Raw genomic sequence first — 15,337 nt, forward strand, 5'->3', positions numbered from 1 at the left:
ATTACATTTTTGCGGTTTGATTTCTTTTCTTTCTTTCTTTCTTTCTTTTTTTTTTAAAAAAAATTAAAAGGTATTAGTTGCAAGACTGGAGATATTTTATTATTTATTTATTTATTTTTTTAGAAAAAATTACTTGTGGCATTTTGGGAGACAAGTAATGCTTGACCTACAGATTGGAAAAAGAGTTTAATTGTCTATATGAAAGAACAATCGATTTGAAAACTTTCTTTTTTTTACTTATGACAGATGTTTTTTTTGTATTTGACCTGTAAACTTAAAAGAGATTGGTTACGGAGACTTCAGCAACCAAATGGTGGAACATCCAACAGAAATCAAGATCCTCATCTGAGTTGACAATCAGCAATAAGCACACACTGTAACCTGTGCAACTTTGGGTGGCTTGGAAAGGTAAAGTTTCCCCTCGCACATATGCGCTAGTTGTTCCCGACTCTAGAGGGCGGTGCTCATCTCGTTTCAAAGCCAAAGAGCCAGCGCTGTCTGAAGACATCTCCGTGGTCATGTGGCCGGCATGACTCAATGCCAAAGGGGCATGGAACATTGTTACCTTCCCACCAAAGGTGGTCCCTATTTTTCTACTTGCATTTTTTACCTGCTTTCGAACTTCTAGGTTGGCAGAAGCTGGGACAAGTAACGGGAGCTCACCCCGTTACGCGGCACTAGGGATTCAAACCGCTGAACTGCCGACCTTTCGATCGACACGCTCAGCCACTGAGCCACCGCTTGTATTATCTGACAAATCTTATATGATTTCCCATTGTTGCAGTTTGATTCTTAAGCAATTCAGGATTGGATGTTTAGCACAGTGAGGTTTCTTGGCTTATAGATTACGTTTTTCATGGATAATGAACGGTTCTGCAGAAAATATTAATCCCTTCCTTCTCTGCTTTTTTTCTTTCATGTTTTTGGACACTGCAGAGAGAACTTAAAAGCACTCGGGGGTTTACGATGTACTATTACAGAGAACACTTGACAGGATTTTTTTTTTTAGTAGTGAGCAATTTAGGAAAAAAAAATCATTCTTGTGAATAAGGCACAAAATGCACAGATCTGAGTAAAGTCACACACAGAATATTTACAATAGTGTTGTGGTCGGCATGGCTTCAAAGAAACCACAAGCTAAATGATGGGCTGTGCTTCTGCTGAATTTTGATGGATGGATCCTGCTAAGACATTGGGGGGGAATGGCTATATTATGGGGATAATGTCACACTTATCCTCCCTCACTTAGGAAATTGGGTATGTTCACATAACATCCAAAGCCAACACCTGTTACAACAGTGAGAACATTGCTTGAACCTTCTGGTTCTTACCACAAGTGTTGGAAGGGTACGGTTTCAAAACTTGGGAGAAAACCACGAAGCTTCATATAGAAGTAGACAACTAGATGTTACTAACTACAACTTCTAGTACATCATTCACTGTTGGCATGCTTCCTACAGACGTTGGGACTTGTAGTTTAGCAATATCTGGAGAGCTACCAACTGCTTTTCGCAGCTTCAAGTGACCCTCCCTCAACCTTGTGTCTTCAAGATGTGTTGTACTCACAACTCCCAGCATTCCAAGTCAAATCCAAGTTGGACTATTGAGACTTGCAGTCCCAACTTATCTGGAGGACCAGAGTAGGGAATGTCGGCTTAGTGTTGTAGGAACATACTCAATAATTTCAACAGAGCTCTTTAACAGTGAGAAGAATCTCCTTACAGTGATGTAAGCGGTGGTCAGAGAAGCTCAATGGCAAACATACCTTCTTGCCTCACGTTAGGCTTGACATGTTGGACTCATAAAAGACAATAATGGGGTTTTTCTCCTTGACTTCCCATGAGCTTAAGACAGATGGTGGAAGGACACTGCAGGAAGCTATGGAGCAACTCTTTGCATTTGAAAAAAAACAGAAATCTGGGGTATTTTCCTGCATGCGAATGTCCTCTTTTTCCTTCATGAAGATGTGTTTGAAATTTGGGGGAAATTAAATTATCTCTACACTGGATGGCTTCAGCCCTTGATGTTTTGAAGGACAGTAAATTAAACCGTGGTTGGATCAATGGGAAACCCATTAAAACAACATTTGGAAATTAGAGATCTAGCTTTAGAACAGCCTGGCTTTGGGTATCTATGTTTGGCTTGTTTCACATTGTACCTTAATTATGTCATAGGCCACAATCAAGACAGATAGTCCTCAACTTGTAACAGTTTGTTTTAGTGACCGTTTGAAGTTATAATGGCACTGAAAAAAAGTGACTTATGACTGTTTTTCACACGTTGCAGCATTGATCATGTGATCAAAATTCGGACACTTGCCAACTGGCATGTATCTATGACCGTTGCAGTGTCCTGGGATCGTGTGACCTTCTGACCAGCAAAATCAACGGGAAAGCCATTGAATGGTTACTAACTTAACAATTGCAGTGATTCGCTTAACAGTGGAAGGGGCCAGAAAAAGGGGGCAAAACTCACTCAACAAATGTCTCGCTTAGCGACAGAATTTTTGGGCTCCATGGCGGTCGTAAATCGAGGACTACCTGTATTGCCCAAGCCCGCTGCACGACATCTTTGCAGTGCATCTTTGCAAGGCAAGAGTACCAGAGTCGAAGCCGCTGGCAAGTCCTCGTTCTGTCACAAATGTAAACATGTCTGTCCAGACAACACAATGGAATTGAGCACCTCCCTAAGGATTCCAGGCTTCCTTGCACCCTTGCATGCAACCCCTTCTCACCCCCTTTCTCCCCTTTGATCATTAAAACAAACTGTCATCCTTTGGAGACAGAAATAAAAATGCTACTGTCGGACCAAGAGGCTGAAGTTCAGCTCGTTGCTTCCTTAACCAACAGACATATCTCGAGACATTTTTTTTGTTCTTTTTTTCCGGATATTTGTGCAAGAGGCAAGGCAAATGCATACATAGTTTAAAACGTTCACATTTTGTGGGAAGACTACACAGTATGGCAGTCTAAAACAAACCCCCTCCCTTTTTTAATTTTTACTTTTAATTATTATTAATTTCAAGTATTTGTTGTTGTTGTTGTTGTTCGCGGATCTGCTTCCTCCCTAAAGTACTCTAAAGTAGCTCTTTTGAAGTGGCCACGGAGTCCCGTCCTTTTTTTTGTGTGTGTGTGCTACGTCTCTCCTCCACTCCCAACACAAGAGATGCAGTGGCCAGCCCTTCCTCTCTCTTTAATGCATGGGGCAAGCAGAGTCTTGCTGCGGGCCAGACAAAACCAGCCGGTGAGCCCAAAGAGCCTGTTTGCCCCCCAAATTCGGTCCCCCCCTCAATGCCCTCCATGACAAGCGAGTCGGAGTCTTTCTTTCCATCTGTTGTGCACCATCGCCCCCCAAGGTCTGGATGGATTGATTAGGCAAAGTTTTAATAACTGTATTTGTTCAGTGGTCTGACTGAAGGCGTCTGTGGGGCAAAAGAAGGTTTGGGTGGCACATCTGGCTTAAGAGAGGGCATCCTCTTTATCCCTGTCCGAGGAAGCGTCCCGTTGCTCGTGTAACTGCTTTGCCTAGACAAGGAAGGCTGTAGGTGGACGCTGACCGGCGTCCCTTGGATGTAGTCCATCTTTGAGCCTCCGGTCGGAGTCATATATCCTCCCCGGTTAACGCTAGGCTGCCTGGAGAGCAGCATCCCGTTAGGGGAGTTTAAGTTTTTAGGAAGAGCTGATATAGAATGCCTCTGGGAAGAATTCTTGTGGTAGCCCCTTTGCCTTTCCAAAGAGGTCATTGGTGCTGCCGGCGCGTTGGGGACGTCGACCCGTTTCGTCGGGCTATTTCGTGGCAGGGTGGAAGGAGGAGAGTACAAAGACGCTTCCCGGTTAGGGACTTTGGGGGGGACCTCCGTCACGTTGCCCATGGAATCCAACATTAAAGTCTGGTGAGTCACCTGAAGGTCAGCCATGATGGCTTTGGAGTTGCTGGGGGCTTCGTTTAAATGTTTCAGGAAGTCATTCAAGGTGTTTCTGGAATCCACAGATCGCCTGTGGTCTCTTTTGCCCGAGGACTTAGTCAGTGGGTGGTCCACATTGGGCATCTTTTTGTCCGCTTTGTGCGCGTTAGAATTGGAGAAGGACATGTTGTAATCGTGGGTGGCATTGGGAAGGACAATAGCGCTGGGGATGTGTCCGTGGCTTAAAGGAGAATGGGGTGGAGGACTGGAGGGGAAAAACTGAGGACTCTTCAAGGGGGCTTCTTTCCTTGAAGAGCTGAGGTTGTTCTGGGCCTTCTCCATCTGGCTCTTCATCCCTTGTAAGGTCTTTTGCTGAAGTACAGGAGTCGATTCCGGGGTCGGAAGAGCTGCCAGTTCTGGTGGTTGGGCTCTGTGGTCCACCATCAACATGGACTTCGTGTCCGCCGTCTGGGGCAGCTCTTTGCGACTCGTCAGCAAGTTGGAGTAAAGTTTGGGCGAATCGATGTTCTGCTGATACTCCTTCACTGGGCTATCAAAGAGGCCATTCAGCTTGGCAAAACTCCCGCTGGAATCCGTGCAGGATTGAGCCGACTCGGCGTCTTTGTGAATCTTCCTGGATTTTCTCACAAAAACATCTCGGTAACAGTAAACAGCCACACCGGCAATAAACGCTCCCAGAAGGAAAGCCGCGAAGACACAGGTAATCAGGACATTCATGTGCACCATTTGGTTGGAATCGCCCGATTGGACTTCCCACCTCACACCTATGACAAGCACACACACACACACATGATGGACAGGTTAGAGGGTACTTTGGATGATCAAATCACGAGACAAAAGGTTGTTATTTCGGATTGCATCCTAAGGGCACCTAACCAAAACTTGGTGTCTTGAACATAATAGCAGCATGAAGGAATTATATCACTCTTGACAAGGAAGTAATCCACAAGGAGCACCCCAAGTGCGTTCCAATGGCCTATTTGTGTTATAAAACACCTGTGGGAATCCTTACTGCTTAACATCTCTCTTTTCTTTCTCAGTCCAGTCATCCCAGGTCCCGATTAAACAAGAACTGGACAGGATCTAGCACAGCTTCCCTGTCTTTGTGAATGAACTGCAATGAATGGATTTTGAGAGGACTTGATATTCCTGAAACATTGTCCAAGATATGAAGCGGCCCTTATAAGTGCCAAATAAAACATGTTTAAACTAATCTTTAGAAGTCAAATCATGATTATTCTTACATTTATTATACTCTTGGGTTTGTGGTGGATTTTTCTTGGGGGTGGAGTTGCACATAGACGTTGCAATGATATATTGTACAGCCTATGAAAGAGTTGAGTGTGTGCAATGAATAGCAGAGTGCAACTGATCTTATGGTTTGTAAGAACGACCCTATTGTTCCTACCCCCTCTTGGTCAGCCTTCTAAATTTTGATGTGCCTGATCTTTCAGTGAGGTCATGACCTTGCACATTTGGCCTACTTTGGTGTCTCCACTTCTTCAGGAGTCCTGCACTAACCATATCAGTTGGGCCGTGAGATCAGCCAAAGGGCATGATATATATAGTGGTGGCATAGATCGGCATTTCATTCTAAGGGCAATGTGGCCATTCAACATTCTTTCTGAGCTGCTTCTTCTTCTTCTTAGATGGTGTGCAAAAACTGACTGTGGACATGACCCAATACATGTCCAAAGAAAGGGAAGTCAATAGACTAGGGGTGGGGTCCTCTAGCTAAGGATTGCTGGGGTACAGCGAACCCACAAATGCCACCCCTGGCTGGCCACGCCCACCCCTCCCCTCCCAGGAGTCTCCACGCAGCCCGTTCATCATTCCAGGTAAGTGCAGGGGCTGCAGAGAGGATCTGGGAGGGCAAAAAACAGGGCCTCCGGACCCGGGGGGAAGCAGTTTTCGTCCTCCTGGAGGCTCGAGGAAAGCTTCCAGGGCCTGGGGAGGCTGAAAAATGCCCCCACCCACATGGTGCAGGCGGTCGACTAGGCCACGCCCACCGTGGCCACGCCCAGCAGTGGGGCAGTGAACCCACTGCTAAAGGATCTGAAGCCCACCCCTGCAATAGGCTGAGTTACTCTTTACTGAGTAATACTTGCACTAAGAAGTATTTCTGCTCTTTGACTGCTTCGGTCTGGATTTCATATCCATTATAGGCACTTCTCTGAAGCTAAGGAGATGAGAGCTAACTCTTACCTAGTTATAAACACCCAACAGGAGCAAGCTAATATCCTTACATCCTTACTGTGAAGGACATTAAACCACCAGCAGCTGTTTCCCATCCTTTTTTCCTTTCTGGTGGCTGGTTTTCTCTGCTCTTAGTCCTCTAACTAAAGGAGCACGATGGCTCAAGTGGTTGGAACACTGGGCAGGAGGTTAGCTAGGCAGTGTTCGAGACCCGAGAGCTGCTATGGGGCGGGCTCGAGCTCTCGTCCTTCACTCCAGCTCATGCTGGGGACGTGAAAGGAACTTCTAACTGGGCATCCCCAGGGCAACGGTGAGGTCACCAGCTAATCCTTTCAATCCAGAAGTGCCTTAGGGCTTCTGACACGAGTGCAACAATGTCCTCTGACTTCCTGTAAGGCAACTATCACTGGGGAGAACTTCTGCCGAAGTAGAGAATCAAAGCACAGTTGTGAAGGTGCATCAACAATGGCTCCCGTTCTTAGTTGGCAGGACCACGGAGCAAAATTTGAAGGCTAAATTGAAGATCTTCTTCCACAACTACCTATAGAATGTCTCAGAAGTAGACTTGGACAAGCATAGAGAGACTTTGCTCTGCTTTGGGGAACTTGCCGAATGCGATATATTCTGCCAATCTATTCTCCTTCTGTCCCCAAGTCTCCTTTTTAAGACTCACAAATAGTAGCTTGTATGTTATTAACTTTAACAATTTCTGCTGGAAAATTGAGGTTAGAAGGTGTTACTCTGGCAGACTGCAATTAATAACTCATGGAAGGATTTCTCTCTCAATTCCCCCTGACTCATAAATCAGAAATCAAATGCGAGATAGGATTATGCAAATTTTATCATAATTTGTTCATTGCATCAGTAGAACTATGGTTCTCTTACAACTCAATGTTTTGTAACTTTTTCTTAGGTTTTTCTGCAGATTAAAACAAAACAAAAAAGAACGGTTTTATAGTTTTATGGTTTATGCTTGAATAAGGAATGCACATTTGGAATCTCATGCTGGTTTAGAGATGATTCATTAATGAAAGATATTAGTTTTTTCCCCCCTAAAATATAGAACGCATCTAATTTAGTCCTGAAGAATAATTAAAATCGCAATTAACACACAATTATCGGAGCTTGCATATTTTTCTGACAGCAGTTTTATTATTTGTTTGTGTTAAGGCAGCCACAGACATCATTCTGGCAAGAAAACGTTAGTTTGGAAGAATGCATCTACTTGTGTTATTCTAACACCAGGCGGAAAACTTAAAATCAAGAGCAACATTATTCTTATTAGTAGTAGTGTTGTTATTATTTGTTAGAAGGCAAGGTTTTTGACGAGAGTTAAATGTGTTCAGGGTTATTGATTTTAATGGCTTTGTGCGGAAGAAGGGGTGAGTTAAGGACAGAGAGGCCAAAGACAAAAAGTGCCGCCATATATATCGAGCGCCTGCGATTAAATCCGGATAAAGATTTCAAAGGACACTCAAGCTATAAAACACCTGAAGCAAAGGAATGTCAGAAGGCTTGAAAGGAAACCTGATACGTCCCAGAGACTATCAAAATGCAAACAACGTTCTCATCATTTAAACAAGGAAAAAAAATAGGGACAAGGGCGCGCAAATATGCAGTATCTACTAAGAGGTATGCAAACATAAGGCAGTTCAGGTGAGTGGATAACTGAGACCTGGGTTTAAATATGTGCCTACAGAAGAAACCGACTTAATGACTTTAGACCTCTGTCCAAATCTTAGAAAAGCGGAAGAGATTGAGACGGTGGTCCTGTTTTGCTTTGGTAGCAATCCAGTGGTGTACCATCAAATTTCATGATTTGATGGGTCTGAGAGCCAAGACAGAGAGGTCAAAAGTAATCCTGTGAAGTAATCCCATGACAGAAAGGACATTTGAGGCGAAGCCTGTTCTACTGCTTAACCGTGATTCCAAAATAGCTACCCTCCATTCTCTAGTAAAAGATGGGTTGGCTTTTGATCAGAATGTAAGATACTTCATCCAACATTGTTAGGTCAATTGCAGGTCTCTCTGTCTCTCTCCTCTCTCTCCTCTCTCTTTCTCTTCTCTCTCTCTCACTCTTTCTTCTCACTCTCTCTCTCCTCTCTCTCTCTTCTCCTCTCTCCTCTCCTCTCCCTCTCTCCTCTCTCTCTTCTCTTTTCTCTCTTCTCTCTCTCACTCTTCTCTCTCCTCACTTTCTCTTCTCTCTCTCCTCTTCTTTCTCTCCCTCCCTCCCTATCGTCTCTCTTCTCACTCTCTCCTCTTTCTCCCATCTCTCTTCTCCCCTCTCTCTTCTCTTCTCTCTTTCTCTCTCTCTTTCCGTTCCTCCCTCCCTCCCCCCTCTCTCTTTCTCAACTTATTTAGAACAGGGATCTCCAAACTTGGCAACGTTTAAGACTTGTGGGCTTCAACTCCTAGAATTTCTCAGCATGGCTGACCGAGGAATTCTGGAAGTTGAAGTCCACAAGTCTTAAAATTGCCAAGCTTGGAGATTCCTGATTTAGAAGATATATGGCTCTGTTCCTTCAAGCAACAGCATCCTACTTCAAGCTCATGCAGGTGCCTGAAAAGGATGCAGCTGCTTTTTTAGGTATCTTATACTATGCTAACATAAAATCCATAACACTTCTACTGATCTGTTTTAGAAGCACGCATGGTGCAACTAAACAACAATAAACCTTGGAATTTTGACAGATGGGTAGAAATAGAATAATTGAGTTGGAAGAGACCTTGGAGGTCTTCCAGTCCAACCCCCTGTTTAGGCAGGAAACCCTACACCACTTCAGACAAATGGTTATCCAACATCTTCTTAAAAACTTCCAGTGTTGGAGCATTTACAACTCCTGGAGGCAAGTTGTTCCACTGATTAATTGTCCTCACTGTCAGGAAATTGCTCCTTAGTTCTAGGTTGCTTCTCTCCTTGATTAGTTTCCACCCATTGCTTCTTGTCCTACCCTCAGGTGCTTTGGAGAAGAAAGAACAGGAGTTAGCTGACATGAGTTATGAAACCCATCTCTTGGTTGGTTCCCTCAGTTCCACATTTCACCTTTTGGGTTCTTGTTTTTGCCACTCTGCCTCTTATGTTGCTCTGCCTGTGATCTACACACACTCTGCATATCCATTGAGCGAGGGAGGTCCAAGCTTATGGACCGAATCTTTGAAAATGGCGGAAAGTATCAGGTTTTCTTTCAACTGCAAAAGATGCCTTGATTCGGCCTTACCCTTTGGATCCCCTGATAAAGGTTCAGAGTAATCAGAAGTGTTTGGGTCATCTTGAGCTACAAATTTCCGAGAGCCAGTCACTTTAGGTTTCCAGGAACCAATCACTTTGGGTGAGATAACAGGGATGCTTCCCACTGTGGTAATGGAAGCTGAGGATAACAGCATGTCTGTGGTGGCAAACAGATTTTTATTAATGTGCATTACAGTTGTTTTTTCTTGTTTTTTTCCCCTTTTTAACACCCTCATAAGAGCCGAGGTGGGGGGAAGGGGTTAGAGTGCAGCACTGCAGGCTACTTGTTCCACCAGGCCAGGCTATCAACATAATAATTTTAAATTGGGGTATTTTAAATTTCTGGGGTTTTAAATTGAGCCGAATCTATTTAATAATTTTAATTTTTAATTGATGTTTGTATTGTGTTTTTAAATAGGCTGTACACTGCCCTGAGTCCTTCGGGAGAAGGGCGGTATAGAAATAAAATTATACTTATATTTACTTCTGCTGACTGCCAGCTGACTGCAATTTGGCAGTTCAAATCTCACCGGCTGAAGGTTGACTCAACCTTCCATCCTTCCGAGGTGGGTAAAATGAGGACCCAGATTGTTAGGGGCCATAGGCTGACTCTGTAAACTGCTTAGAGAGGGCTGTAAAAGCACCAAGAAGCAGTATACGAGTCTAGGTGCTATTGCTGTTGCTCATCCACTGCTGGCTTTACTCAATGGCTGCTAAGTACTATTTAGAGGGAGATGTTTAATGGGAATCTGTACGAGAAACAAGGATAGACAATCAAGCCCAATGCCACTCTTGTGAATTAATCTCCAAATCAGATTAAAAATGAAAGTTCAGTTCAATATAACCGATTGGCCTTATTAAGACCGCTTGAAACGAGATGGACGGATTGTGTCAAGAGGCAAAATCTAATTTATTTATCCATTTGGCTCACTACTGTCAGCTTCGGCTGGCACCTCTAGGTAAGCCTTTTTCCTATCCTGACTGTTTGTCCAAGCAGATGTCAGAGTCTGAATTTCTCCAGGCTCAGGAAAAACCCGTGTGGGAGTTGCCTCAAAATAGTCCAAGGCTTATAGTCTAAAAAAACGTGACACCTAAAATCTGTGGCATCATGTCCAAGGGAAACGATAAATTCCATTTCCTTAGGGCGTTCATTTGTTGTGGCTCCATGTAAAAAAAAAAAAGAAACCAGGATAGAAGCTGGATATGGATGCTTATCAAAATGCTAGCTAGCAAGGGATGGTGTTTTTTTTAATTTTTTTATGCTCTGTGCATTTTTGATCCGATGCACTTCTGCAACAGCTGAAGAGGGGGCTTTCTACGGGTAGAGGATGGGTTGCAGGGATTTGCAAATTTAATTAATTTAGGCATGTTAGAACAGAAATAATTCTCTAATCTAAGATCGTGTAGTGGGAAGTGAGAATAACCTCGCAGCTGAAGCAACAGATAAGAGACATTTGAGCCCAGAGCAGAAATGGAGTAAGAAAGCAACTCAAACTGATCCTCCATCGTTTTACTTAAGATAAAGGCAGGCCAGAGGGAGGCACATTCAGAGTTGCGAGACCGCTACGGTAACCCTATCATAAAAATAGTTTGAATATTCATGACTGAGTTTGACCTGAGTTTGGCCTACCTTGTGGGGCAGTGATGCTCAACCTTTTGGGTACCAGGGACCGGTTCCGTGGGCAAAGGTTTTTCCGTGGACCAGAGGGGGTGTGGTTTTGCATGCTGACTGTATCCCTATAGATGGGGCTTCGCTTGTTTGCGTGGCCCGGTTTTTGGCATGCCGTGGCCTAGTGTCGGTCCAGGAACTGGGGATTGGGGACCCCTGTTGTCGGGCTAACATGTCATGGGGATTATTTTGGTCACTGAACTCAAGTTAGATACTACAGTGTCGAAACGAGACCGGTTTTGTTAAAACCTGCACAGCTTTCTCGTCTTAGTAAGTGTTAAAAGTTCAAAGATACGTTTAGAATGGGATGTTTAGAGTGGATGCTTTATATATGCTTTCTGTATGGTTAATTAAATAAATTAACTGAGCTTGTCAATCATTCCAGCAGTTCAGGACTAATTCCAGCAGTTCAGGACTAATCCAGAAAAGAATCATTGATTTCTGGGCTGGTGTGAATGCATTCCCAGTGGCTCAAAAGATCCCACCTTCTCCTCTATTTTCTCTACAATTTTTATTCTGAAGAAGAAGAAAACAAACAAACACATGTACAACCTCTGAAGTTATAATGCTAAGTATAATTATCAGCACAAACGCATTCTTATTACTGGAGAAATCAAATGCAATTCAAACAGAGAAATACACATTTTGGAAAATGCGTATTTGAGATATAGGAAAAAATAAAGAAAGGGAGAATCAGGCAGGCATCCATATATTGAATTATGACAAGGGAGGTGGTTAGCATTCAAAAATGTATGACTGGGTGGAAGGTGGGAAGAGTAGGCGAGAAAATCTCATCCATGTCGATCAGATTTGTGGGTGAATAAAAGAAGGACCTCAATTAATAATGAGCTGTTAAACATGCAGCTATATGAGGTGAAAAGTATTGAGTGAGCCAAACCGACTGGCTTTATCTTGTCCATCAGTGGGAATATGATTAAAAGCAGAAAAGCAAAAATATAAATTAAAAAAAAGCGAAAGATTGCCAACTGCACCCAAAGGAACGGTAGATAACGAAAAGAGAGAGAGAGGGGGAGGGAAAGAAAGAAAGAAAGAAAGAAAGAAAGAAAGAAAGAAAGAAAGAAAGAAAGAAAGAAAGAAAGAGCTGAAAATATTCAAACTGAAGGAAAGAAAAGCTTCATTAATTGGGGGAAGGAAAAAAATGATTGGAAAAAACTAACCAGATGTTGGATCGCCAAATATTTTGTAATCTGGTGTAGTTGTAGTAGGCAAAATTTCTAAAAGAATTAAAGGAACACGTAATCAGTGAAAAGTAACCAAAAGGAAAAGCAAAAGATTTTCAAAGCCTGAGCAACGGAAAAATCAGAAAATAAAACACAATTGGCTACCCAAAAGGGAGGGAAAAAACAGGGAGTAAGAAAAATTAAAAAAAGGATTCAATATAATCATCAAGTGGCTGTGGACCTTCACGAACCAGCGTGATGGTTGGGGGGAAAAAAAAGAGGGTCGGTCGAAGAAATCCACCACCCAAGATCAAACAACTTTCAGTTTAAAGGGAGGGCAAGTGCTCAGTGCCATTAAATAAGGATCTTCCACACCATCATGTGGCTCACAAACCAAACCATGCTGCATTCTCAAGCGGATATCCAAGGTGGAGGAGCTTACCGTGGCAATCCCCCAGGTGGGCAGTGTTGCCGTACTCCACGTCTTGCTCATACCCTCCAATGCTGTGGTTGTATGAAACAAACAAAGACAACCTGCAATTAACAGCATTAGTTGGGGAAACCAAGGAGGACTGCATCATCATCATCATCATCATCATCATCATTGAAACAAAGGCAAGAACTGCAACATGATATGTATGTATGCGTCTAGACAGATCGATACAGATAATTCTCAATTGACAAAGTTGGCCGTTCGAAGTTGGAAAAGGCCCTGAAAAAGGTGACTCGTGACCATTTTTCACACTTACGACCGTACAGTTTATGGATCGTGATTTTAGTATAGTCAAACCATGTATAATTGACAGACTGGATTTTATCATGGATTTTATCTGTTACTAGCTGGATGCCCGTGCTTTACTACAAAACTATGTGCTCGGGCTTGATAAATTGACACTTGCAGCCTGAAACGTAATGTAGAAGGTGTAACTCCATCGCATCAGAGTGTGTTAATATAAGGCAACTGGCAGTTGGGACAGAGTGGGAGTGGGAGTAGAATGTCCCAGCCCGCAGCATCCATTGGTATTCATCTGCCTAGTATCCTGTTAGTGTGTGAGAGAGTTGAGGGGTGTTTGGAAACTCAAACAGTATTTGCAGTGTGAGCAAGAAGGAGACAGGAAGGAGGCTGGGTATGGCTTAGCTCAACTGTTCTGTAGTAAAGCTGCTTGCTTCTGTGAAAGTAAAACTGAAAGTGAAACTCCTCTTCTCTGCTTGTGTTTTGCATTTGGAACAGATTTCTTTTGAGGTGGGGAGGGGGCGTAGAACTCCTTAGCAACAGAGCATGTTAATAATAATATAGAAAATACTAATGCTCTGATGGTCATTTCGAAAAATCTTTTCTTAGTGCGCACCTAGAAGCCAAGAGGAACATATGTGGCAAATTTCAAGTTTGTAGGCTTTACGGTTCTGGAGATTTCATGATTAATGCGTAAGTGGTTTTCGCTTTTATATATATATAGATTTATTATTTGATTCTAGACTTTTTAATTGTATATTTATTGAGTGTTTTTCTTTGTTCTGGTCTCTGGTCTATGACTGTAATAAATTCTGTTCTGTTCTGTTCTGTTCTGACCATAGTAGCCTCCTCATAGTCATGTGATCAACTCACTCATACGTATGATGGTTAGGGTTAAGATTACCCATGCTGTATCATGGGGTCATGGGGTCACCCTTTAGTTACCTTCTGCCAAGCCAAGTCAACAAGGAAGCTAAATTCACTTAACAACCGTGTTACTAACTTAACAACTGAAATGACTCACTTAAAAACGGTGGCAAGAAAGGTCATGAAATGATGCAAAATTCACTTAACAACTGTCTCAGCAACAGAAATTTTAGGCTCAATTGCAGCCATAAGCCGAGAACGTACGTATTTATTTATTTATTTATTTACTGTTTATGAATGGGGGTGGGAATCAGTGGTGGGTTGCCCCCGGTTCGGACTGGTTCGCAAGAACCGGTAGTAAAACCGGCAGGAGGCCCCGCCTACTGCCCCGGATCTCGTCATCGGCAATTTGCGCAGGCGCAGAAGGCACGTGCGTGAGCAAAGCAAGCGCAGTCCCGTTGCGAACCGGTAGTAAAGGTAAGTAGAACCCACTCCTGGGGTGGGCACTGGACTCAAGAAAGAATGTGTTAGATAAATAATGAAGAGGAGGCCTCATTTCTATTAGCATATCAATAATCTAATGGTTTAGTAGGTAGAGTTCTTGGATCAAGATCAGGGGTGGGTTCTAAATTTTTTTACTACCGATTCTGTGGGCGTGGCTTATTTTGTGGGTGTGGCTTGGAGGTCATGTGACTAGGTGGGCATGACTAGCTGGTCAGAGTCATTTTTGGAAGGTCCTCGCACTTACGACCAGTCCTCGCACTTATGACCCGACTCATTTGTTTGCTTTTAACACTGATCAGCTGCAGGACGGCCCTTTGAAACCCCGCGACAAGAGTTTAAACAGTTTTTTTCCCCTCTAGTCATCAGCTGGGACTCAGGAGGCAGCAATAGATTGGGGGTGGGACCAAATAAAAGGTAAGAATAACGTGGGTGGGTGGGGGGATGGGAGGGCCGGGAGGGGAGAGAACCGGTTTGGTGACGTCATATCGTCACCGCTACCGGCTCGGCCAAACCGGACTGAACCGGGAGGAACCCACCACTGATCAAGATCGATATTGTGTTGAGTGATCTTCTTGACTATGATCCATGCAAAGATGACTGGTTGCCTCCTATGTTTCCTAAGATGCGTACTGACACACAGTTCACAGCTAATGAATGCAGGCCAACTCTATCAGGTCTTTGGTGTTAGCTCACAGTTGCTCTTCCTATTTTCTCGCCCTTGCCCTAAGGATTTTCTCATTAAACCATGACCCAAATTACCAACAATTAAACTATTGAACAGAGGGTCTGACCTATGAGATATTTCCTGACAAAGCAGCACCACAAAACATCTTTCTGTTCAACCACCACGGGAAGACATGGAGAGCTTCCAGTCTGGAGAAGAGAAGCCCTCCTCCCATCCATCATCATTTACTGTGCCACAATTATGGGAGGGAGAATGATGGAGAGGAGGGCAGGGAAAGGGCAGGAAGGGAGGCCCGGTTTTTTGGACAACCAAGCAGTCTTAAATGACAAGTCTGTTCTGAAGCAAATG

The 15,337-nt window shown here is 43.5% G+C and overlaps 1 protein-coding gene across 23 annotated transcripts in view; it reads right to left on the reverse strand.

The window, feature by feature from the left end:
• Positions 1–3,027: 3,027 nt before the first annotated feature.
• SEMA6D (semaphorin 6D) overlaps positions 3,028–15,337 on the reverse strand; it is a 320,069-nt gene continuing 307,759 nt past the window's right edge. For 10 of the 23 annotated variants that reach the window (XM_087878217.1, XM_087878222.1, XM_087878216.1 and 7 more), the window contains 4 exons: positions 12,643–12,734; positions 12,198–12,254; positions 9,340–9,507; positions 3,028–4,689 (listed from right to left, as the gene is read on the reverse strand). In XM_087878217.1, the coding sequence (XP_087734343.1) occupies positions 3,383–4,689; positions 9,340–9,507; positions 12,198–12,254; positions 12,643–12,734 (1,624 nt within the window). In that variant the 3' untranslated portion in view covers positions 3,028–3,382. The remainder of the gene's footprint in view (positions 4,690–9,339; positions 9,508–12,197; positions 12,255–12,642; positions 12,735–15,337) is intronic. The other 13 variants (XM_087878228.1, XM_087878224.1, XM_087878227.1 and 10 more) reach the window with 7 other exon arrangements.

Source organism: Pantherophis guttatus, chromosome 13 (genome assembly GCF_059756535.1).
Source record: "Pantherophis guttatus breed Tessera chromosome 13, ASM5975653v1, whole genome shotgun sequence".
NCBI classification, from domain to species: Eukaryota; Metazoa; Chordata; class Lepidosauria; order Squamata; family Colubridae; genus Pantherophis; species Pantherophis guttatus.